Genomic DNA, 23477 nt, shown 5'->3' with positions numbered 1-23477 from the left:
AGGGTCTGACAACAGAGCCATTACAATTACACACCACCTACTGTCACAGCACTCTTGTAATGTGGCACTAGTGCACTTCTATGAGAAAATTGCTGATTTTATGTGTGGAAAAGTCATGATCCAGTCAGTCCTCCCTGCTGACTCAGGTCCCGCTGTTTACTGATGGTGATTATGTAATGTGATTTAGAACAAAAAAACTCACAATGTCCTTGTTGTTTTCCACAATAGTGTTGTAGGCAGTGGTTTTGGCAACTTTTTCTGATTTCCTGGGCAGTAATCCCTACTGACTCTACATCGCACTTCCCCCCCCAAAACAACAGCGTCCGTCTCTGGCAGTGAGAGTGGGGGAGGTCCTAGTTATTGATGACAACTTAAAGTATCTACAAGGCAACGCTCAGGACTTTTTTCTGTATTTTCATACACTGGGGATTATTTTAAAATGATGAGCTTTCTGCTATAATTAAATATTGAACTCATCATTTTAAGTTAAAAGACTTAAAGTTAAAGTAACATTTTTTAATCAGCTCTGAAGAAATACTAGAAATTTTAAATTTTGTTAACTTAAATAAATAAAACTTGCATATTTACATTAAACTAATGAGAAAAGATTAGTTGATTCTACTAAATTCCTGTATGATTTTTTACAGTGTATGGTGCAGGGAAATAGATCACTTTCTCAGTATTGTCCAGTATGCCAAGTTTTATTCAAGAGCACATTTTGATCATTTCTGCTACCTTTATGATAACATTTAACTGGCAGAAAATGGAAATGTATTTTTACAGTGTACTTTCCCAGTGACAAGCTCATATTCCAGAAAGTTACAAGTCTGAGTGAAGCTCTCACAGTGGGAGATACATACCTCCCTGCAGGTAGAAATCTGTCTTGACTAAATATTTCAGCAGTTTTTCATATTGATAATGTGTTCACTCATTCATGAAGTCCCACAGCCTATGCTGTGCCACCTGTCTCGCTATCAAAACAAACCTTCAGAGAAAGCTGAACATTTCATAATGCCTCATGAGACTGCGAATCGGCAGCAGCGAGTGTTTCTTTCATCTGCTACGTCTGCATGCACCGGGAACTCGACTAAACAAAAGTTGTGCTTCTGTTTTCACACTGCCAGATTCTTGCTTGGAGAGAGTAAAAGGTTATCAGAACTTCAATAAAGTAGTTTCTTGAGTTTGTGTGGTTCACAGGCAGCATATATAATATTTATGCTTATCTACTCACTGTCCATTGTGAGTTTGTATCAGAGGTGGAAGAAGTATCCAAATCCTTTACTTTAGTCCCAGTAAAAGTTAAAGAGTGTCAGTGTCTTCTGTAAAGTGACTTATTTCAGAGTGAAACAAAATGTGTGGGCTGGAACAGGCAGGGTTTAAGTCAAGTCTTCTAGATTTGAATCGATTGCTCAAAAGTGGGCTTTGCTGAGCAGATATGGCAACACAACAGGAAGCTGTAGAGGTCTGTTGGCCTCCACCCACAACTTCCTCACCTGGGTAGTTTTATCCATCAATAAATTACACTTCAACCACTTTCCCTTGAAAGAAAACAAAGGAAAGTAAAAGCCTGTGTAGTGTTCATTGATTCACTGAAATTTAGTCATTCAAGTTTATAAAAAACTTGTTATGTAATAGGTCTCTTACTCTTCTGATCAAAAACAAGCATTCTATTATTTGGCATACAGTGACGTAACTGGACATTGACAAACCGGATTAAAACTAAGAAAATCAATATTTATTTTGTGTTGCCTTGAAAGAAACATTACATATTTTCCAAGAGAATGACAGTTTATAGTCTACTTTATGCAGTTGGGCAGTTTAATCCTGACAGTGAATCCAATGTTTTACAGTTTTTCTCATTCACTTTGGCTCAGTTCTTGAATTACAGTTTTTTTCCCCCAAAACAAGCAGTTTTTTAAATCTCTGAACAAGTACATTGTCAGTGACAATAGATTTGTCTACAATTTGCACAGTAGCCCCTTGCACATGGCTCGCTGACCAAACTAATGAGTTGTTTCTCAGTGAAATGGTCAAACTATTCACAACTTTTAAACATTCTTTCATTGTTTGAGCCGTCACACGCAAATTAAATGATCAAAATCTGTCAGACATACATGTATATTTCATAAATATCTATGACATGGGATTTTTTTGATGTCTGCTAAATTGCCGAATGAGCTGCCAGGTGACGGCAATGAACTTGGAATCACATGGATGTTGCAGCAGATGTTCTGTTCACTGTATATGAATTTATATAAAAATTCAAAGGAGCATTTTCTATTCATTTCCTGTATTTACTGTAGACAAATGTGATTATCACTTTTCTGTGTGCTGCAATATTGCACATTGTTGATATTTCCCAATAAACTTTTACCCACTGTTGAAATGTGAATCTAAAAAGCTCAATGTGATACACAACAGCATTCAATTTAACAAAACTGACATGCTTGTATAGTACAGTAAACAGACGATCCCAACAAAAATAGACAGACAGAGATTTTTATGTAAGAAACATTTCCAGGATTGACTGCCACGATGAAAAAAAACATCTAAACATTTTGACAAAACAACTTTTCATTTGGGTGAACAATTCACTGGCACAATATATTCATGTTTTAAAACCTAAATGGTTTTGAAAAGAAATGAGTTTTCTGGTGGAAATGTTTTTGGTAAGTTACTAAGTTTTGCAGACATGCAAAAAAGGAGCTAAAGCAATTGAGAAAAACTGTAATGCACTGATCACATCTTTTGTATGTAAAATCTTATTAATTTTGTATTTACTATCACTTAAATATAACTGTAATATTAAATATTACCCTCTAAAATCTGGGTATGTATATATATATGTATATATATATATATATATATATATATATATATATATATATATATATATATATATATGTACACACACTACTTTTCATACAGTACGTTTATACTTATATATACACAACATACAAGTATTATGCATGTTCATATCTATATCTGTATCTATCTATCTGCATGCATACACATACACTATCAGTATATTAATATATGCTGACATACATTCAGAACTAATGTGTACAGCTAACCTGCTTTAGAAAACAGATCTGTTGTGATGCATATGTTCATATTTATCTGGGCTGGTTATGTTGTTGTGACTTTGCACATTAATCTTCCAGAGTCCAAGTTTCATAGTTGGAAGTCTGAAGTTTAGACATTAGTTCTAAACTTAATAAAGTGTCAAAAGCCAAAACTATTAATAATAATAGTAAAAAGAGTTATAGCCACAAATTACCAGTTTGTGACTATAACTCTTTCTGCACTCATAAATCCAAAAACACAGTCTTTTTTTTAAGTGTGGCCATCTGTTATCCATATAATTCAGAATGCATAACTATCTAAGGGGGTGTTTTCTTTAATAATTGATCAAATAAAAGTAACCTTTTTCCATGATTTGTGCAGTTTTGGACATTTCAGTATCCAAGAACAATGACCTGTCTCCTTACTACAGTACCAACACATTTTGTTGCTGTAGAACTTCATAAGTTTGATTTTGCTCAGGGTATAATATGTCCCCTGAAACACTGAGAGCACACAGAACCAAAGCAAGCAACTGAGAAAAACTGTAATACACTGATCACGTGTTTTGTATACAAACTCTTAATAAGTATCTATTTACTGTTGCTTGTACATAACTGTAGCGAAGTATAAAATATTTCCCTCTAAAATATAGTGGAGTACATATACTGGTCAGAAAGAGAGACAAAAAATTAAAAAAAAAATGTATAAGGTGATTAAGAAAGTTCGCTGCCTATATTCTTGTACTGGAATGAAAACAGATCTCAAGATACCAACACATAGTATTTCTCATGTAGTACTGACACATGCTTCTATACACACAACATACAAATATCATGCATATTCATGTCCATACATACATATACAGTGTAAGTGTATTAATATTTGCTTACATAGATTCAGATCTAAAATGCATTCTCACATTCTCTGAAGAACAGAAATAGAAAACAGAAACAGAAGAAAACACATCTGTTGTGATGCATATGTTCTTATTTATCTGGGCTGGTTGTCGTAAATTTGTGCATTAATCTGATTCCAGGTTTCATAGTTGGAGCTATATATGTAGTTTAGTTCTAAACTTTATAAAGTTTCAAAGGATTATAGCCATGATTTCTCATTATTATTATTAATAGTGTTCCAATTAGTGACTATAACTCTTTTTGCATTCATAAATCCAACAGACACAATCTTTTTTTTAAAGCATGGCCATCTGTTATCATCTATATAATTCAGAATGCATAACTTAGGATCTAAGGGGATGTCTCCTCTAATAATTGATAAAATAAAAGTAAGCTTTAGATATTCACATATCCAAAAACCTATGCCTTTATCGCAGATCTTTTCTAGAGAAGTAGTGTTCCTCATACCATGTATAATCGTGTAGATTTTGTGGCCTATATGCATTTTCTTTGTCGTTATTTTTATTAAATCATTTACATTATAAAAATATAACTTAGGTAAATGTACCTCTGGCTTGCACATACAGCTGCACTGTAACACCTCAGATACAGCTGAGGACAGGTTACCCTTCTCACCAGCAGTAATCTACAGTGTAAGCTTGAGCCATTTGTTCCATGCAGCTCTGCTGGCCTTGCCAATATTTTGAGTCAATTTCCTGCTGCAGAGTCCATCCCTCTCCATGCGGGTCTGTCACACACTCTCCTATCGACTGCAGACCCCCTCCTGCTGAGTAAGACCCGCACCTACCACAAGGCTGATTCTCAGGGTCGCACCGCCTTGACCAGCAGCAAATGAGTATGACATTTAAATCCCGGCGGCTGTACCCTCATCCAATGATCTGACCACCGTGGCAGGAACAGCCCGGCTCGGCCCCGGGGCCCCGCCGCTCGCAGCCAATTAGGAGCAGATAAGCAGAGCGAGAGGGAGGTTTTAGTCCTCCATTGTGCGTAATGCGGCGAAGGAAGAAGAGCAGAAAGTGGCATTGCTTTCAGGAGTCGCTGGAGCTCTTTCTGCTGGTGAAATGGAGACTGCAGCTGGGGGGAAGAGATTAGCTGGCAGCCAGAGAAAGACACAGAAATGGAAAGAAAGAGTGAAAAGACATGAGGAGAGAGTGTGTGTGTGTGTGGGAGAGGGAGGCGCGATAAAGTTCCATAATGAGCAGATTTTGTGTTCTCTCGAGGCTTAAAGGATTCAAGATAAATCACATATTTCTTTTGCAGGGCATGCAGTAAGTTTCTTTTGGACCCTGTTAATCACCCCCTCGCCCTCAACTTCTGCTTTGTCTCTCGCTGTCATTCATTTGTCTTTTTACTGAGCCTTATTCCTCCCTCCGTCTCATACCACTGTATCTTTTCAAGGCTTATTCTGATGCCTTTACTCAAAGTCAATGTCATCAATTTTCTCTTTAACATCATCATCTTTTGACCCATTTGCTTTCATGGTCATCTTTTGTCCTCTCTTTTTTCTTGCTTCCATTTTTTTTACTACCTCCCATCCTGTGCTCAGTGGTTCTCTCAGTCCCTCCCTATCTCTCTTCTTTGTGATTCTTTCTAGGGAGCCCAGCTCAATGTTTTGTTTTTTTTTTACCATCCCACCTACACTGCGGCTCCAAGATCAGCGTTGGCTGTGCGATCACAAGAACTGGGACAGTCCTGCTCTCAGGCTGTACTATTAGTGTGTACTAGCTTGTGTCAGCTATCGCACTTCTTTTTTAGTTTTCCATTCATGTCAAAGCAGCGCTTAACACCAAGCAGGGCAACGCACATGCCAGATTGGAAGTAACTGTGCCAAGCCTCAGCTACAACCATGAATTTATTTCAAAACCAGAAACAACCAAGTGACTGAAAAATCCATTGATGGCTTTAAAATTAAAATCTGTCCTTCCTGCAGTTCTACAGGCAAGTTTTGCATTTTTAGGAAGGTATCTGAAGACATTATGTTATATTTGAAAGTTGGCCTACCTAACCTTTGTTGAACTGTGGCCACAAAGGGTAATAGAGTGTTACAGGAATGAGTCCAGAGGAATGGGTGAGCATATTAGCACTTCTGGTTCCCTTGTCTTGTGTTTTCTGAATGTGTTTGTGGTTAGATGCCTGAATATTCAGTCTGTGGTTAACATAAGCCTAAGAGATTTTCATGTTTTCTGCAATATAAAATACATCAATAAATACCCCACTCATGAATTTCGACACCTTCATGTGTCTTTAAAAAGGCGGTTGCTAACAAGTGGCTGAATAAGACTACAGAGGTTCTCTGATACATTAAACATCATCACGCCAGACAGTAGTCACTTTTGATGTGAAGTCATGTGACAGTGGAGTAGTTTGTTTATAGCTTAATGTAAGATTTTTACTCCTGGCGATTGCATTTACTCTTCAAAAATCATAAGAGTGGTGTTCATTTGTGAAGATTATCCTACTGAACAAAACTTGTATCAGCTACAGCTCCCATTTGCTTTTTTGGAAGAAACCTCTCCACTGCATTTTTTTTTTTTTTTTTTTTGCAGTAAGCCACCATTATTAAGGAGATGTCTGTAAATACATCGACACCTAGAACTCCAATCAAGGTCAATTATGACTTTTTCTATCATTAGTTTTTGATGCATGGGGCTTTTTTTTTATTTATAAAACTTTTTAAGAACCAAGAAAAGCGATTTTAAAATCTGTGACTCATGGGCGGGCCCAGCAGGAGAAACACTACTGAGCATATTATGTGGGCCGCATTCTGCAGAAGTAAACTTTGAAGATAGAAACATTTTTTGGAGTGAATGCCGGGTGAGCAATTCTCATTGGACTGAATGGGCTCCATCTGTGTGTCTGTTATCTACGTCTATAATATGTCTGTGTTGTGAGTGAAATGGAACCAAATGCAGGAAACAACAACATCTCCGTTATACTGTGCTTCCTTCGTTGTCTGAATGTTTTACTTCTGAAATATTCATTTTATATATGCTAAAAAGGTAATGAAGTCGGCAACAATGTTAATAATATAGCTAAGATTTACTGATGTTAGCCACCACAAGGTACTGCAGAAACTAAGCCTGCAGCAGCCAAACCCAAGTGTATTAAATGAGCAATAGTGTTTTTACTGCTTGAGAATTCAACTTTAAATTTGTAAAAGGAAAAGGAAGAATGTGTTAATTCGTCTCTCCAGTGTTACGTGTTACTCACTGTGGTTGTGGAGCCTCAGAAAAAGGCAGAACTTAGGAGCTCCCTCGTACTCTTCAGCCATGCTGCAATACAGTATTTAATTTTTTTTATTATTAATTTTCATTATTATCAACAACAAACAACATTTTTGGCCAGTTGAGGGCAGAAGAAGTCTACTACAAGCTGAAAACACACACCTCTGCCCTATCATTGCCTTACAAGGTCGTTAACGTGTTACCGAAGATTTGTTTGCTTACACTTTATTCAAACGCAGAGCAGTATTAGTATTCATTTGAAGTCCGCCCCCTGGACTAATATTCACCTTTTTTGTTGCATTTGCATTAACTGCCTAAATACTCCTGCTATTGAGTAGAGCCCGCAACGTGTTAGCCACTCAACCAAAACAAAGAGCTAACAGAGGCTAAAAAACAATGGAAAGCTACATGAAAGTATTCTCTGCAAGTCCCATTACTGAAAGCAACTACTCCAGAATAAAGAGCCGCTTTAAAGCAGCTACAAGGTCCTTTCATATTGTCTTGATATTAGAGGCTGCTGTGGACAAAGGCACTAGTATTTCCCCTTCTATAACCACAAAATATAACTTAAAACATAAATGAATCTAAATAAATAAAAAAAAATCTCCCCTGCTTCTTTTAAACTGTTTAACATCATGTAATATAAACAGCAGCTCCTCTGGTCTGCATGTCGTAAATTGCTTCATCTGATTTCAAGGAGAATCTGACATGGTGGCAGGCATTAAGAATAACTATATAGAAATAACCTGCCTTCTTGCTTATGTAGGTCATACAGAGGAATCAGTTTTAAATTGAAACTTCTTCATAACAAATTAAAAAATCCTTGTAGCACCTAAAGAGCTGCCTCCATTTAAAAAAACAATACAGAAGTACCTTCGCTTCTGGAACACAATTTTCGTTATACCTATTTTGCCCACTCTCCCCATTGCCTTTTCTTCACCTCATCTCTGCCTTTTCCCCAGAGATCCCCCTCCAGACACACACGCCACATATCTATCTCTCTCCATTGGGAAGCTGTTAAATGGGCATAGCCGGTCCCCTCCCCGGGGAGTGTACAGTGAGGGAGAAGGCTGGGTAGCAGTGAGAGGTGGAGGCTAGTGCTTAGCAGACTGTCGAGGAGGCCCAGCAGCCACCCAGCGCTGCTGTGATGGGAGCTGTCTGAGGGGACTTGTTACCGCTGCAGCTCACAGCGCTGACTGTGCTCAGGAAGTCCACGAATAATTGGAGTTTGGGTATAGGAGCAGGTGTGTTGTGTCCTGTTCTGTTTGAATTATGGTTCTTCAAAGTGTATACCGTTTCTTGCACATGTTTGGACTTGACAACAGCAGTTAGACTGTCATGTGACAATCAAGGGGATGTGCATTCACACTGTCAAGTTAGGAAGAGTATATTTGATTCACTGTGCTTGTTGTTTCATCAGAACAAGCGTACCTAAACTTAAGTAACCCCAGTGAGATGCCAAAAAATGTGTTTTCAAGAGAACTGCAGAGCAGCTCATTAAGAGTTAGAACATATTCTGAAAACCAAAAATAGAAAATGACCCGAAACACAAGTTTTGCTGCCAATAGCCTGGAATAACAAAATGAGGTGAGGCCCAGCTGACCCTGATATTCTCTGGTATGAGCATCAGTGAAAGCAATTTACAGCACTGTGTGTGTCTTTGTGTGTGTTTTTGTGCGTGTAGCACATCGACCCGGAGTGCTGGAAGAGATTATTCATAACTTGGACTACTGTGATGTCCTGGTGCTGGGGGACGAGCTGAGGCCGGAGCAGGAGTCCCTCCAACTGCAGCGCAGCATTCTGCTCGGAAAACACCTGGACGCCACCAACTCTACCTCTGGCATGTCCATATATGGTAGGTTACTATGGTAACCACCTCAAAGCTACATGCTATGTGTTCTCAGCCAGTTGGTTGCCATGATAACAATACTTAGTCCTACTATTGTAGCAACAATAACACACCCATAGATTCAGTGCAGTCTCGGTTACTTCTGTCTTGAAGCTTTTTCCCCTGATGTTTCTCTACATGTCACAGCTATAACAACCCTCTGCTGTCCCTGTCTCTTCCCACAGGTGTGGACTCCATGTCCAACTATGAGCAGGTGATCAGACACGTACGTTACTATAACTGGCAGCCCGGGCAACTGTCAGAGAGAAGGTTTCGGCTCACCTGCTCAGAGCTTAATGGACGCTACACCAGCAATGAGTTCAACCTGGAGGTCAGTGTGAATTACAGTTTGAATGATGTGGGTTTGTGAAGGTCAACAGTGATACAGATTTATCACTATAAGATACAGATTTGTAGAGTGAAAGAGTAAAATTTTAAATTCAGCATAGTGCATTCAGCAGCCTAATCTCTCACTCCTGTTGTCAAATACAGCAGCTTGGTCAGCGCCCCTGTGCTTCAGAGTGTGACACTGTAGATACCCCGCTAGCGTTATGTTTTAATGGGCCGTCAGAGTCAGGTGAGGTAGTACAAAGAGTGAGGGTTAGGGTTAGGGGTGGATGGATGGGTCAAACAAACACAGGAGGCCGTGGTTTGTATACCATCTGAAAACAGAAGTCAGTGTTCATTTATTTTTAAGTTATGTAATGTATGTAAGTTAAGTTATGTTTGTAAGTTACATGATGTATGTAAATAATGTTTTATATGTGAAGTTAAAGTAAAGGTGCTTATTTGAACCCAAGTCATAATCTTTTCCTAAAACTAAGTAGTTCTGTCGTCTTAATTTAGCCAAGTAGCTTCTTACCTTTATTTTGAAAGTTTACACAGACATTGCATATTTATTATTGTTTTGCATGTGCAAAACTGACACTAGAGGCAGAGCTGCCACATTAGACGAGTTGGAAAAGAGAACATGTTCATCAATAACCACCAAATCACATTCACTCATTTGGAGGTGGATGTGTCAACTAGAGAACAATGACTTCTCTTTAGATTGGAATATTTACTCCACAAATGTAAGCATTTGCTGCTGGTATCACATATGGTGGTTAAATCAGTATCTCTTAAAGTGACCTAGGCCTCTGAAAAATGAAAATTCATCAATAATGAATTATTAAATGCAGCCCTGCTGATAGTGAGATTATTAAAACTGATATTTTATGACCACATGAACATCTTTAAATGGTATTTGAGGCCTGGACCGACATCATTTACTGGAGGTAATGTAAGAAAAATCATTAATATCACTTGTGATAATCAGCAATAGTAAAAGTAGGTTGTCATTAGAGATGCTGCTGCTTCTTAAAATCAACAGAACCAAAATGTTAAACTAACTGAACTGACTCAGCTCATGTGTCTGGCAACACACTCACAGCAAGTTTACAAATGAACCACAGTAGCATCACTCTCATCTTTAGTAGCAAGACATCTTTTGGGAAACAGCAACTGAAGCACGACAAATTAAAAACTTTCAAGATAAGTTAAAATGCAATTCTATACTCACACTCAATTTAATGAAAAATGTGTCATGACAATTTTATGAATAATGTCTTTATTACCAGCGATGGTAATTTGAACCTCTCAGTTAAAAATGGTGCACTTTATATTTTTGCATCACTCCAAAACAACCTAAGATATGGTTTAGATTTTGGTGGACAGCATCGAGAGCAGCTGACACAGCCTGGCTCACCAAAAACAGTCACACTGCATTGATCACTGAACACTTCACCTGAAAAGACCCTGAACTTTTCTACTGTGTACATTGTTCTTACTTGATGATAAATGCCAACATCAGCTCAGTGTGCCAGCTAACCACTGTTTGTTTCTGTCCCTGGTCTGTTTGACTTATTTATGCGTTCTCTGGTGTTTACTTGGAAGGAACAAAATGTTTCACTCCAAATAGTTTAAACCTCTGAGCGCGTCAATGAAACTAGTTTACATTTCACCTTCCTGTATCGAGCTGACCCTCTCCCTCGACAGGCATAAATACATTCACTTTTCTGGCCTGTCTGTAAGATCTTAACCTTAACTTGTGTGGAATACACCATCTGTATGAGTCGAGGCAAGTTCAGATGTGCAGGTGGGAGACACTAAGACTGAATTGATAAAAATTTGATCACTTTACCATCCAAAATCACCACTTCTGCTTTATCTGTTCCCAACCAGGTGAGCGTACTGCACAGTTCAGAAGCTGGGGAACATGTCAATCACGTGGTGGCCCCGCCTCAGTACATGCAGGTGGTCCACCATCCGTCCATGATTCATGACCTGTACCCCAGCCACAGCTCAGGTAAGAAAACACAGACTAGTTTAGTGCGTTCAGTGTCTTGAATTCCTTTGTAAACCAAACGCTTGGTGGATTAGATCAAATCTGTCTTTCTGATTTCATGTTTGCTGTTCTTATCCTGGCATATGGATGTTAAATGTCTTCAGTTAAATGCCCAGATGTAAACATTAAGAAGTCTTTCATGACAAATCACATTTTCAACCTGACCTCTTACGTCTAACATCAAAGTTGTTAACTGTAGCTGCTAGATGGTAAAAAATGATGAGAGTGATGTGTCACTCCTGGTCTGGATTAAACTTTTTTTTTCTCATAACTTTCTTTCTTTGTTTCTACAGACTTTATTCCCAAAAAGAGACTAGCAACTAATTTGGCCACTTATTCTGCAAAGGTCAAGGTCAAGGTCAGGTTAGCGTTAGGGTAATCCTATCTTGTCATGCAGGAGGACAGTTGTACCTTTTTATCTCCCTGTAGTGAGTTTGTGATTATTTGGTTAAAGATTTCTCTATTTACCTTTTATAAAGCTTAAGGTGATCTCCTTGCTAACTTTATGCAAATACTTGTGTGATGATGTCACCAATGTGCAGATGAATTTCTGATGTCATTTGGCAACTTTTATCGACTTTTTGGAGCCAGTGCTTATAGCTACTTTCATTGGAAATCATATGACTAATGGGCACTGGGAAACCTCCACAGACGGTGGGAGGAAGTGCTGAGAATCAGGCCGGTTAAAAAAAAAAAAAAAGCCGTGAAGAGTTTTCATGTCAGCTATTCATCCCACGGTGAACACGGCTGGATCCAAGGGAACGGTCGGTTTCACTTTCGAGTTTGTTTATCGTTCTGTTCATCAGACCGCTGCTCTCACACAGTAGTCCTCTGTGATAGAGAGCAGTGTGAACTCTCTGCCTCACAAATGATGCAGCCGGCTTATTCTCCTCCCTCGGTGCATACCAGTCATCTGAAGTAAAGAGAACATGGTGAGGCGGGAGACATTGGTCTTAATCTACCACACCAGGTTTAATTATTCATCAGACTCTAATGGATTCTACTTAGAGTCCTGGAGAGTTCAGTGGCCAATGCTGTTAACAGCCCAGAGACTTGGGAGGTGTGTGTGTGTGTGTGTGTGTGTGTGTGTGTGTGTGTGTGTGTGTGTGTGTGTGTGTGTGTGTGTGTGTGTGTGTGTGTGTGTGTGTGCATGATAAGGAGGTCAGAGGAGCAGAGAGGGTGGTGGCTGGTTTAAAATCAGGCCATGAATGTATGGTAGAAAAAACAAATAAAAAAAGAGATTGCCAGTTGCAGTTTAATGTGTTTTCTCACATGTGAATATTTCAGATGATATCATGATGCATGAATGTCAAGTGCAAAGTTGAAGGGAAATGTCAGTGTTTGTGTCGGTGTGTGCATGTGTGTGTGTACGCATGAAAACACTCACCCAAGTTACTCTGAGGGGCTGAATGAAGCTTCACTGCGAGCGAGATCAAAGGCCGTGGATTTAGTGTGAAAATCTAGGGAACTAGACTGAATCAAATGATCATCTGAAGAGTCCTCTGTGAGTCTCCCTCTCGTTAAACACACACACACACATACACACACTCACACACACACCAGCAGGGACTAGTGGAGAGAGGGCAGGCGCAGAGAAGTCGTGTTATCTCAGTAGGCTGGAGATCAGAGCGGACAAAATAAACATTTTAGATCAAGAGAAATCCCTCAACGTGTGTTGTGGTTATGCTACTAAATAGGGCTTATGATACATCTTTGCAGGCATGTACTGCTCAGAGACTTAAATTAAATGTGTTTAAATTAAATATATTTGAAACAATCTGTAGCTTACACACAGCCTGGTTAAATCCATCCTGCTTTTTTTTTTAAGCTCTTATTTGACTGAATCCTATCCAGCAGGTCTTGGACACAATTTCAGCTAAAACTTTAAACATGAGCCACATTATTGTTCTTTTTACAGTGCCAGCCATGAGACTTTAACTGAGCCAAATATAAAAAATTTAAGGATTTCTTTTCTCATGCTACACTAGTAGAAATACAGAGCAAGGATCGAGCGCAAACGTCATAAGTGGTAATCTTCCACATTTCTTTTGCTGATGATAGAAGAGGTAAACACCTCTGCTAAGATTAATTTAGTCAAACATCATTTTTGGATTCATATGTGATAAACATTTAGGTCTGAAGAACTTAATGGGAAGCAGTTATCACAGCGTGATGCTAAGACTAGCATTTGATTCAAAGCACCACTGTGAAAAACACTAGCATCTTTACAGCAGGGATCAAAATTATCTTTTTTTTTTTTACTGTCCTGCAGCTGTCCCGCATTGTCTCTGACTTAACAACCATTTTCCCAAAATAAAGTTCTTCTTTTCATTCAACTTAATGACTATAGTTTAAAAACTTTACTTCATAGCTCGCATCACTTCACTGGCTCAGTCTGGTCCACAACTGTTTAGCCACAGTCAGTTCTAATTCTTTTAGTCACTGGTTGAGTTATTACTTTTTCTTGTTTATATCTAACTGTTTGATCAATACACACACGACTCCAAACCACAGTGCAAATGTAAATCTGTCACTGATTGGTATACAGCAATGGAAATTTACATACCCATACTGTGAACTCATCTCATAGTAGGATTGCACAATATGGTAGAAAAACTGAACATATAACAATTAAAATTGTATATGTACAATAACACATAAATGTGATGATTTCATTCATAACAATGACACGTTTTGCTGTTGTCCCAGAATTGTCCCAGGCACCGCATCTCTGTATCCCAGCTGCTATTTGTATTGTCTGCAGGACAATAGGACACATTATTATATGGCTATATAAAATATATGTCCAGTAGTTGTTCTATACGGCCGAAATTCTTCTTGACAGCCACATTGCCTGGCAAAAAAAAAAAGTGTGGTGTAAACTCAGGTGGACACTACGCCAAAGTCACAGTCCTGAACTGTCCATGGGGGCTCTTTAAAACATTATACCTGCTGAATATTATGGTGAGCTGATGTTCACCTACTTAGTTAACACTAAACACAAAGAGCAGTTGAGGTTATAAACTATATCAGTAGTTTGAAAGGCATTTGGTCATAAACCAAAGGATGGATCAAACTGAAAATTAAAACAGTAAAGTGACTGCATTTATGAAGCATTTTTATTCAAGCCCAAGTTCAGTTGTACAATTTGCCTGTCCTTTACCTTTTCACTCACACCGACACAAGGCCGCAGATGGAACCGCCAAACCTCAGTGGATGACACACCTTTGGCATGACAGCATTGCTTTATTACCTATCGCGCCACAACTGCCCCAAGTCAAAGTTTTGACCTGATGATGACTCTAAATGAAAAGTCAGGGGATCAACAAAGTTATCACAATTCATCCCGAGGGGGAATGAATGTCTGAACAACATTTCATGGCAATCCATCAACGGTTGTTGAGATGTTTCAGTCTGGATCAAAGTGACGGACAGACTGACAGTGCTATCCCTTGAGCCTCGCTGCTAGCATGGCTTGAAAAAGATGTATTGATTAATGTAGGCATAACAATACAGTGAAAGCAGGCCAGTATTGCTAAAAATTACACTGTAAGAAAATCAGTAAACTGTCATAATAATTAAAGATCACAATCATCAACAGCAGACTCATCTTATTTAAAGGTTAAAGAGGCCGCTTGTAGAATAACATGAGGAAAAAAAAAATCAATAGGCTATCACAAAAGTCATTCAATATCCAAGGGACCATAATAACAATAAAAACAGTTAAAGAGGCTTCAGCTACAACAACAACAAAACAATGACTCATCTGGAGCCTGGGAGAAAATATTCTAAGCCTGTGTTATAACTGGGGGCGTATGTTGTTTGGAAGATGTGGATAAGGGTGGTCTAAGATGAAAAGATGCTATTGACTTGCATTATGGGATGGATCCAGTGGTTTTTTTTTTGTGCTTTTTAGTTTTCAGGGACTGTAATTCAGGATATATGAGTCTCTGCTGTATTTTTATCTGCCTCTTGCAGGTGGCCCATGCTTCAAGTGCAATACTGAAGTACTGGAGAAACTCTTGAAGTGTTTGAAAAGCATGTATTCAAAAGCTTATGTTTCAATAAAATAATTCTTATCTGGTGAAGTCTCCTGACCAAAATGGCGTTAAAAAATGAAGTGAATATGAGCGTGTCTTATAGCATATAGAATGACTTTTTGGGCCAGTTTTGGCATGACAACATTGCTTTGTTCTGCCCCTTTTTCCAAAGATTGGCGTTTTCCATTTGTCTCACCTCTTGGTCTTCTCTCGTCATGTTCTCAGGCGTGCCAAGCGCTGCCACCGTGGTAATTGTGATGTGTATCGCTGCTCTGGTGGTGGTTGTGGTGCTGGGCATCTACCGCATCCACCTGACCCACCAGCAGGAGGTCAAGCTGGCAGAGACAGCTAAAGAGGCAGATGTGACCTGGGACGACTCAGCTCTGACAATCACAGTCAACCCGATGGAGGTAGGAGGGTGGACGACTGGTGGAGTGTGGGAGGATGCTGTCAGGGAGTGGAAAAAGGGGAGAAGTAAAATGGGCTGGCTATTAGTGACTGGAATATCTACAAGCTTTCTACAGAAAACCTGAGATGCAAGTGAGGAAAAATAATAATAATGGTGATCCATTTTCTAGGTCTGATCTAAATTGTCAGGATCATTTACGTGTTTTTGTTGTAATATTCATTTCAAGCCTCTTGTGATGAAAACAAGTATTACGAAAAACAAACACTCTGAAAAATGATCCTGATAAGAACAATAATTAAAATTTCTTGTGTGAAAACAGAAAAAAACAAACAAAAGAGGATGAAATTAATTGGGTTTTTTTTGTTTGTTTGTTTGGGTTTTTTGGGGTTTTTTAGGTAATAAATGCACATCACTATTAATTTCTAGTATGAAGAGAGAAAGAAAGTAGTTCTGGTAGATTCTAAAGTAGTTCAGGTAGATAGAAATAGTTGCAATCTGCAGTTTCATTGCTCGTTGGCACTAAATCCTGCCTACTGGTCCTTTAATTCATAGACTCCAAAGAAAGAACAGTTTAAATCTGATCACTATAATTTTTTTTTTTGCTTCCCCTCAGGGCTTTTGTAGCTTTCACATCAGGAATTACAGGAGAAATTGTTAGAATTTCTTGCTTTGAAAAATAATTTCTGATAATTTAGTTTCTGAAGCTCTCTGAATATTTCTGACCACAGAACCTGGAGGAGCCCAAGGCTGCAGAGGAGGAGGCCAGTGAGGAAGAGGAGGAGGAGGAGGAGGAGGAAGAAGAAGAAGAGGAGGAGGAGGATGACGAGGAAGAGGAGGAGGAGGATGACATCACCAGTGCTGAGTCAGACGACAGTGAGGAGGAAGTGGATGTGCAGCTACCCAGGATGCCACGCCAGAGCAAGAAGGGCCAAAACTGGGACAAAACAACAATATCTTATTGAAACACACATTCACATCCACTCTCACACGCACACACACACACACACATTGTGTAACGCGTCCATACTGAAACCTCAAATCAGATGGTTGAAACAAAAAGACTTTATGTGATGTTGATGCTCTAAAAATGAGGTAATATCTCCCCCTACTGGAAGGCAACACTGTAATACACACACAAACACACACAGTGTAATGATTTAACCTAAGCCTTGTCAGAAAACCTCCTGTTTTATACATCTGATAAGAAGAAAATTACACTAGAACTGCTCATTCTTCTTAAAAGGGACAAATTTAGGCCCTGCACTGTTAAAAGAGAATTGTTGGACAAACTTTAGAAAATTACATCAAATGATAATACACAAATAATAACACAAGTAATTTTTGCAAATAAATTTCAGAGCAATTGTGTCAATCTAACGCGTTAACTGGATTTGAAAAAAATAATTTGCAAAAAAATCCATTTTTTTCAGTTTACAACCACACCTAAAAAAAATTAACCAACTTTAAAAAATATTGCAATCGGTAACACATAAATAAACTGACAAAATAAACCAGTTTGTTTGTTTTTTTTCAAATAAATCTTAAAGCAATTGTTTTAATCTAATGAAGTGGATCTGTTTGAACTGCATTTCCAAAAACTTTTTCATTTGTGAACAGTTTTCTTTTTCTGTTTACAAAGACATTGAAAAAAAGCTTGCCATTAAGTCAGTTGGTAACACAAATTAATTACTTTTTCAAAACCAGTTAATAAGTTAGGTTGATTGAATTGATTTGAAAAAAACAAATTCATAATTTCTTACTTAGTTGGTCCAAAAACTCTCTGAGCTGTTTTTCCTCTAACGATCTCTCTCCCATTAGACTTTACACCACAACTACCATCTTCAGTGAAATAAAGTTTGAATCCTTTTCCATTCAGTTTGATGTGTGAAATAACACAGTGAGATCTCTGATGTCCCATGGAAATGCAAAACAGTCTTTATTTATGAAAACTGAATTGCAAAAGTAAAGAATCTGACTATTTTTGGTTTGTATACTTCATGTTATTTATCAGTCTTTATTCTAGCCTACGTGGCAAAGCCAGGTGATTTTACAGAAATAGCATATTTTCAATGGTATTCAAAAACAAACAAAAAAAAGATGATCCGTGTGTAGTCATGTTGAACTAGCCAAGGGGTCTGAGTTGTGGGGTTTTTGGGAAAGACAGAGGAGTCTCCTTGTAAATTTTTATACGCTCCTTTCTTGTAAATAGTGAGTATAGTAGGTGATCCCCACCCCCACCCCTCCCACCTCACCCCCTAACACCACTTTCTCCACCCAGAATCCCCCTCCTCTCCACCTGTACACACTGCACATGCCACCTCTTCATATGTATGTACATATCCTGAACCCTTAGCCTGCAGGAGTCTTTACTGGATGGACCCCTCAGTCCTCTGTGTGTGTTTCTAGCTCAGTGTTCAGATCATTCCAGCGAGTAACTTGGGTTCGTTAGGATGGATGTGCCACTGCCTTCATAGAGACTGGGTCAGTTAAAGCTGCACTAGGCAAACTGTTCGTGTAAAGAGGCAACAGTCTTATACATCTAAATCACACAGCAGGGAGTCCCTTCACCACTCATGTTTAGTTCACAAGACGTTCTGAAATTAAATTTTAGTCTCAGGTGAGGTCACAGCAGTGAGGTCTTAAGCTACAGGCACTCAGTGAAGGAAAGCTACACTATTAATTCCACCATCTACTCATATTAGTCATTAATGCTGCATTGCAGAGATGTTGACAAGTAATAAATTTCTACAGGGGAAAGTGCAAATGGCACTGGCTCTTGATTTGAAGTAAGAAGGTCAATATATGCAAATATCTGATGTCAGAGCCAGAGTGAGCATGAATGGATTTCCGAAGCCAATGCCAATATCATTATTCCACTTTTAAAAATGCCATAATTATACACAGGCTGACTTTGGTTTTTCTTTGTGCATTTCACAGGTAAGAAATAGATTTCTTAAAACATAATATGATAAAAAAAAAATAAATAAATAAATAATACACTTATCTGGAATAGGGACTATAAACAAAGATTAACACAACAAATAAATATTAAAGTTGAGGTATAGAAAAAATAGGCTCAAATACAAATATAACTTATTTTTATATACAAACTATAATAAATTATATAGAACTATCATAAACATTAAATAAAGTATATGTAGTGTTAGCAAGCCTCTATTATGAAATTAAAAGCTGCATTAGTCAATATTTTTATAACTCAGATAATTATCAGCCAAGTCGGCAGACTCGCTCAACACTGCAGTGCATTTTAATGTCTTTCAGCTCTTTTTTATTCATTTTACATCTTTGTTTTTGTTGGGTCTTTTTTTTTTTTTTTTGTCTTCGTTAATCTTAAGTTGCATTGCTAAACCTTAACCTCGCTTCCAGTGGCAGCAAGCAGCTGTTTTCAGTGAACAAGCTCTGATAAACACTGTACTATCTATGCATGACCAGACAGGAGACAGACAAAGTTAGCGACTAGCTGGTGAACATAGCAGAGCCACTAAAGTTAAAGTAAGTCGGTGTTGACTTTTGGTTTGATATGAGACACAAACTGTTGTCTCTTGGGTAAAAGTTCTGTATTTGTTTGACCCATGTATCCTCTCCGTCTGCTCCATATGCGGGCTTTGTTGCTCTATTCTACGTCCCCTAATTTTGTTTTTCTGCATAGGTCAGTAAAAACTAAATGCCGCAAAATGACAAACAAACAGCAAGAAAAAAAAGCATTGTCATAACACATTACTTAAGACATTGGTGTGTTATTCATACACCATATGCTGAGACCAGGCTGCTCTGGTTAACATCAGTACCGTAGCATGCACTTTAAAAGCTCTACAGCTTTACCTTTATGTTCATAATCTCCTAACACACATTTTTTTTGTCATTTTTATCGTAGTCTGTCATGAAAAGTGTTTGCTAATGCTGCCAGATATCACTGAAATTATCTGTCTTATGTGGAAAAATACTAGGCAAAGGAAACAGCTCTGGTATTACTGCAACAGACTGCAAATATAGCTTACCTGCAGGGAACCTTTAAGACTTCTATCTTTGAATGAAATGCAGCATTAATGGAAGACATTTAGCTCTGAAGGTGATGTCACTTTACATAAATCCCACTTCATTTGCAGCACTTGGGGCCACCGCGCTGTGAAGTTGCCTGGTGCAACTTTAAGATAAAAGGACAAAGAGGTGAATACATTTGGCAGTGTCACATTCGACGTAATCAGAAAACCCAGCCGAAGGTTTCCTCACCTTGAAGTGAAAGGGCATTAATCTCTGGCCGTGGCCATCCTCAATCCAGTCTGTCCGTAATGTTTGATAGCAAAGAAAATCTACAATCAAAATCAAGTTTTGTCACACGTGACCTGTGCAGTGGTTGATAGTACAGTCGGCCACAGATACATCAAAGTTTGGTTACAGTCACAAACACTGGAAAGTTTCCTGCTCTAACCTAGTGAGCCTCTGACAGCTGTCCTGTGGGTGTAGCTGGGAGAACCTACTGTATGTGTGTATACTGTAGCTCTATGTTCATGTAAAGATCTCATATGTTGTTTAAGAGTTTTCCTCATCTACTGTGACACCCAGTCTTGTGACGTCACCTCTCCTCCTTGCACCCCCCCCCCTCCCCCTTTTCCTCCCTTGGAACCTTTGGTGGATTTTGCATCGGCCCGAGCCCTAATGTTGTCCTGACGTTTGTTTTAGAAAAGGAGGATGGTGAAATTAACATGGAAACCTTGTATAATGTGTAAAAGTTTTCTTTTTGTTCTTTTTTTTAAGTTTTCTTTTTTTTTTCTTCTCTGGACTCTTTGGTCTGTTTTCTTTGGAATGGTCACTACAGCACTTTCTGTAAATTGGCCAATAAAAACTTGTTTTGGAATCTAGCTGTGGGCCTCATATCTGTTTAATGGAGGGTGGTTATGTGTGTGTGTTTTTGCTGTTTGAGCATTTCACAGATTTTATTTAGCCAGTATTGCATTATACGTGTAACTATACTTCAATCTTTAGTCCATTATCTGATTATGAAAGTTTAGAATCTTATTATAAAAGTGGAGAAACTGCAATCAGTGTGGGAAAAAAAGTGTTAGCAATCTGATTCCAATTACTAATGCAGTGAATCAAAGTTGTGTTTAAAAGGATGAATTACTGAACAGGTCTACTGTGCACAGGCCTGGAGGCCCAAAGAGTCAAGAGCCCCCGAGGGCGTCACCTGTAAAATATTGAATCAAAGAGAAGTATAACAACCACAAACAGACACAACATAACAACAGAGACTCACAACCACCATTTAGACACACAAAGCAACCACAAACAGAAGCAAAGCAACCAGAAAAACACAAAGTGACTACAAAAAGAGACACGTAATTACCACAAAGAAAGCACAACATGACTATAAATGGGAGCAACACAACCACTGAGACACAGTTTCACCAAAAGAGACACAAAATGACTACAAAAAGACACAAAACTAGCACAAAGAGGCACAAAATAACAACAGAGAGATGCAAAATGACCACAAACAGGAGCAAAACAACATTAAAAAGACGCAAAATAACTACAGAGTCACAAAATGACTACAGAGACACAAAATAACTACAAAAAGGAGCAAACCAACCAAAAAGCATAACAAAATAACTCTGGAGATCCCAAATGACCACAAAGAGACGTGAGGATACATAAGACCTATTGTCTCATAATCCATCCATGTATGTTCTATAGATTTCTGAAGTTGAAAATTCCTTAGTGACACAATAATGTCAGAACTATTGTTCAGTTTAAGTCTCACTTAACTGTAAACATCTGACCTTTGTTTACAGAATCATTTGGGGAAAAATAAAACTCAAAAATTTCAAAACCGATGTTCCATTTTACGCAGTCTATTTGCAACAGGATTTGATTAAACTGAAAGCTGCAGGCAATCTTTGAAATTTTCTCTAAAGACATTAATTTAATTGAATTCAACCAACCATACTCTCTCTAAATTACATATTCTTTCCAGGGGAAGGTGCGGCACTGATCCCCACTGGATTACTTTTTATTCGTTTATAAAAGATGCAGTGCTGTATCAAATAGGCCATACAAGCAGAGTAAAGCCAGCAAGCATCAGGAAGTTGTACAAACTGTTATTAAGACTGTGCTTATGGTTTTTTCTCTGCCCTTCTTTTCTACATTGTTGTTTCTCAGTCATGTTTCATTGTGTCTACAATTATATGAGACTGTGAAAAAGACATGCACACATCGTCAGCCCAGGGATGGTTAAAGTTACTATGACTATTATTTATTAAGTCAATCCTTAGAGCCTCAGCAGGGGAGCCCATCAGGAGAGATGGGGGCCTTTATCTACAGTGACAGTGCTTGCTAGACATAAATACAGATATTTCACTGGTAATCAATAATAGGCGCTCACTTTGCTCTACAGATTTCACAGTATAATAGGAGCACAGGCAAAGCTGCAGGTCGAGCTCAGTAAAAACATATTATTAGACGTTTTGGTGTCGTCTTTGAGAATAGAAACTGGAATTTGGTGTCTGTGCTGCCAATTTATGGCTGTTAAATTGTCTTGTCTAATCTGAGCATATAGACTAATCCTGCACTATTGCTGGTGTGAGTCATGCTGGTCCAAACATGAAATAACCACTACTCTGCAAGCTGTGTTTGGTTTAGCGAGCAGTTTGGAAACATGAACTGATCCATAGGACGGCGTGCTCTCCATGGTGCTGAAGTGCAGCTCAGCATACCGCTGTAAATGTTCGGGTTGTGTTTCTTCATTTGTCTGACAGCAGCTGAGATAGCACGGATCCATTTGGGCAATGGCGCCTATTCTAGGTTTGAGGGGTCACGACTCCAGGTAACTTTGCTTTTTAAACTTTATTTTTGAAACAATAAGCTTTTATGGGATGACAGATCAGGAATAATATCGTCAAAAAACTTGTGCATGATCCTGTATTGCACTGGTGTAAAGAGTACTGAAAATCTGTACTCAAGTACAAGTACTGTTGCTAAAATATTACTCAATTACAAGTAAAAGTACTGGTGTTAGAAATATACTTAAGTAAAAGTATGTAGTATTCATTGCAAAAACTACTCAGAGTATTAGTTACTTTTAACTGTTGTTGTCACAGTCGCCTCTACAAACGAGGGTTGCAGGTTTTGTGCATTATCCAATAGTTGAAATCTCTAATAATCGTTATTAATAAATCATTAATCATTTATGAGATACTAAACAAACATTTTTTTTCCCTCATTTTCAATTTTGTTCATTTTTTTTCTCATTTTAAGTCTAAGTTTAATTTTCCTTATTCAACAAATGTCTCCACCAGACAAAACAATGTCAAATGAGGTGCAATAACCACCATGACTATTGATTAAATATGAGTGAATTATGACATTTTTAATTGGTTAAATTCTTAACATTAATTAATCGATTAATCACTAACATCCTTACTCCAAAGATGTGCTGCTGTGGTGTTTTGTTTTGTCTCTCAGTTTTATATCCTGGTTTTCATTGGCCTGTTTGCAATCAGATCGCCTTATTGGTAACTAAAATGCAG

The 23477-nt window shown here is 38.3% G+C and overlaps 1 protein-coding gene across 1 annotated transcript in view; it reads left to right on the top strand.

The window, feature by feature from the left end:
• LOC146328170 (calsyntenin-2-like) overlaps positions 1 to 17250 on the top strand; it is a 322009-nt gene extending 304759 nt beyond the window's left edge. The window contains exons 13-17 of the mRNA XM_084717042.1: positions 8892 to 9062; positions 9281 to 9426; positions 11319 to 11442; positions 15747 to 15931; positions 16659 to 17250. Coding sequence (XP_084573168.1) covers positions 8892 to 9062; positions 9281 to 9426; positions 11319 to 11442; positions 15747 to 15931; positions 16659 to 16892 — 860 coding nt within the window. The 3' untranslated portion in view covers positions 16893 to 17250. The remainder of the gene's footprint in view (positions 1 to 8891; positions 9063 to 9280; positions 9427 to 11318; positions 11443 to 15746; positions 15932 to 16658) is intronic.
• Positions 17251 to 23477: the final 6227 nt, after the last annotated feature.

Source organism: Lutjanus erythropterus, chromosome 4 (assembly GCF_056507025.1).
Source record: "Lutjanus erythropterus isolate fLutEry1 chromosome 4, fLutEry1.hap2, whole genome shotgun sequence".
NCBI classification, from domain to species: Eukaryota; Metazoa; Chordata; class Actinopteri; order Lutjaniformes; family Lutjanidae; genus Lutjanus; species Lutjanus erythropterus.
This window is presented reverse-complemented; position numbering and strand designations above follow the sequence as displayed.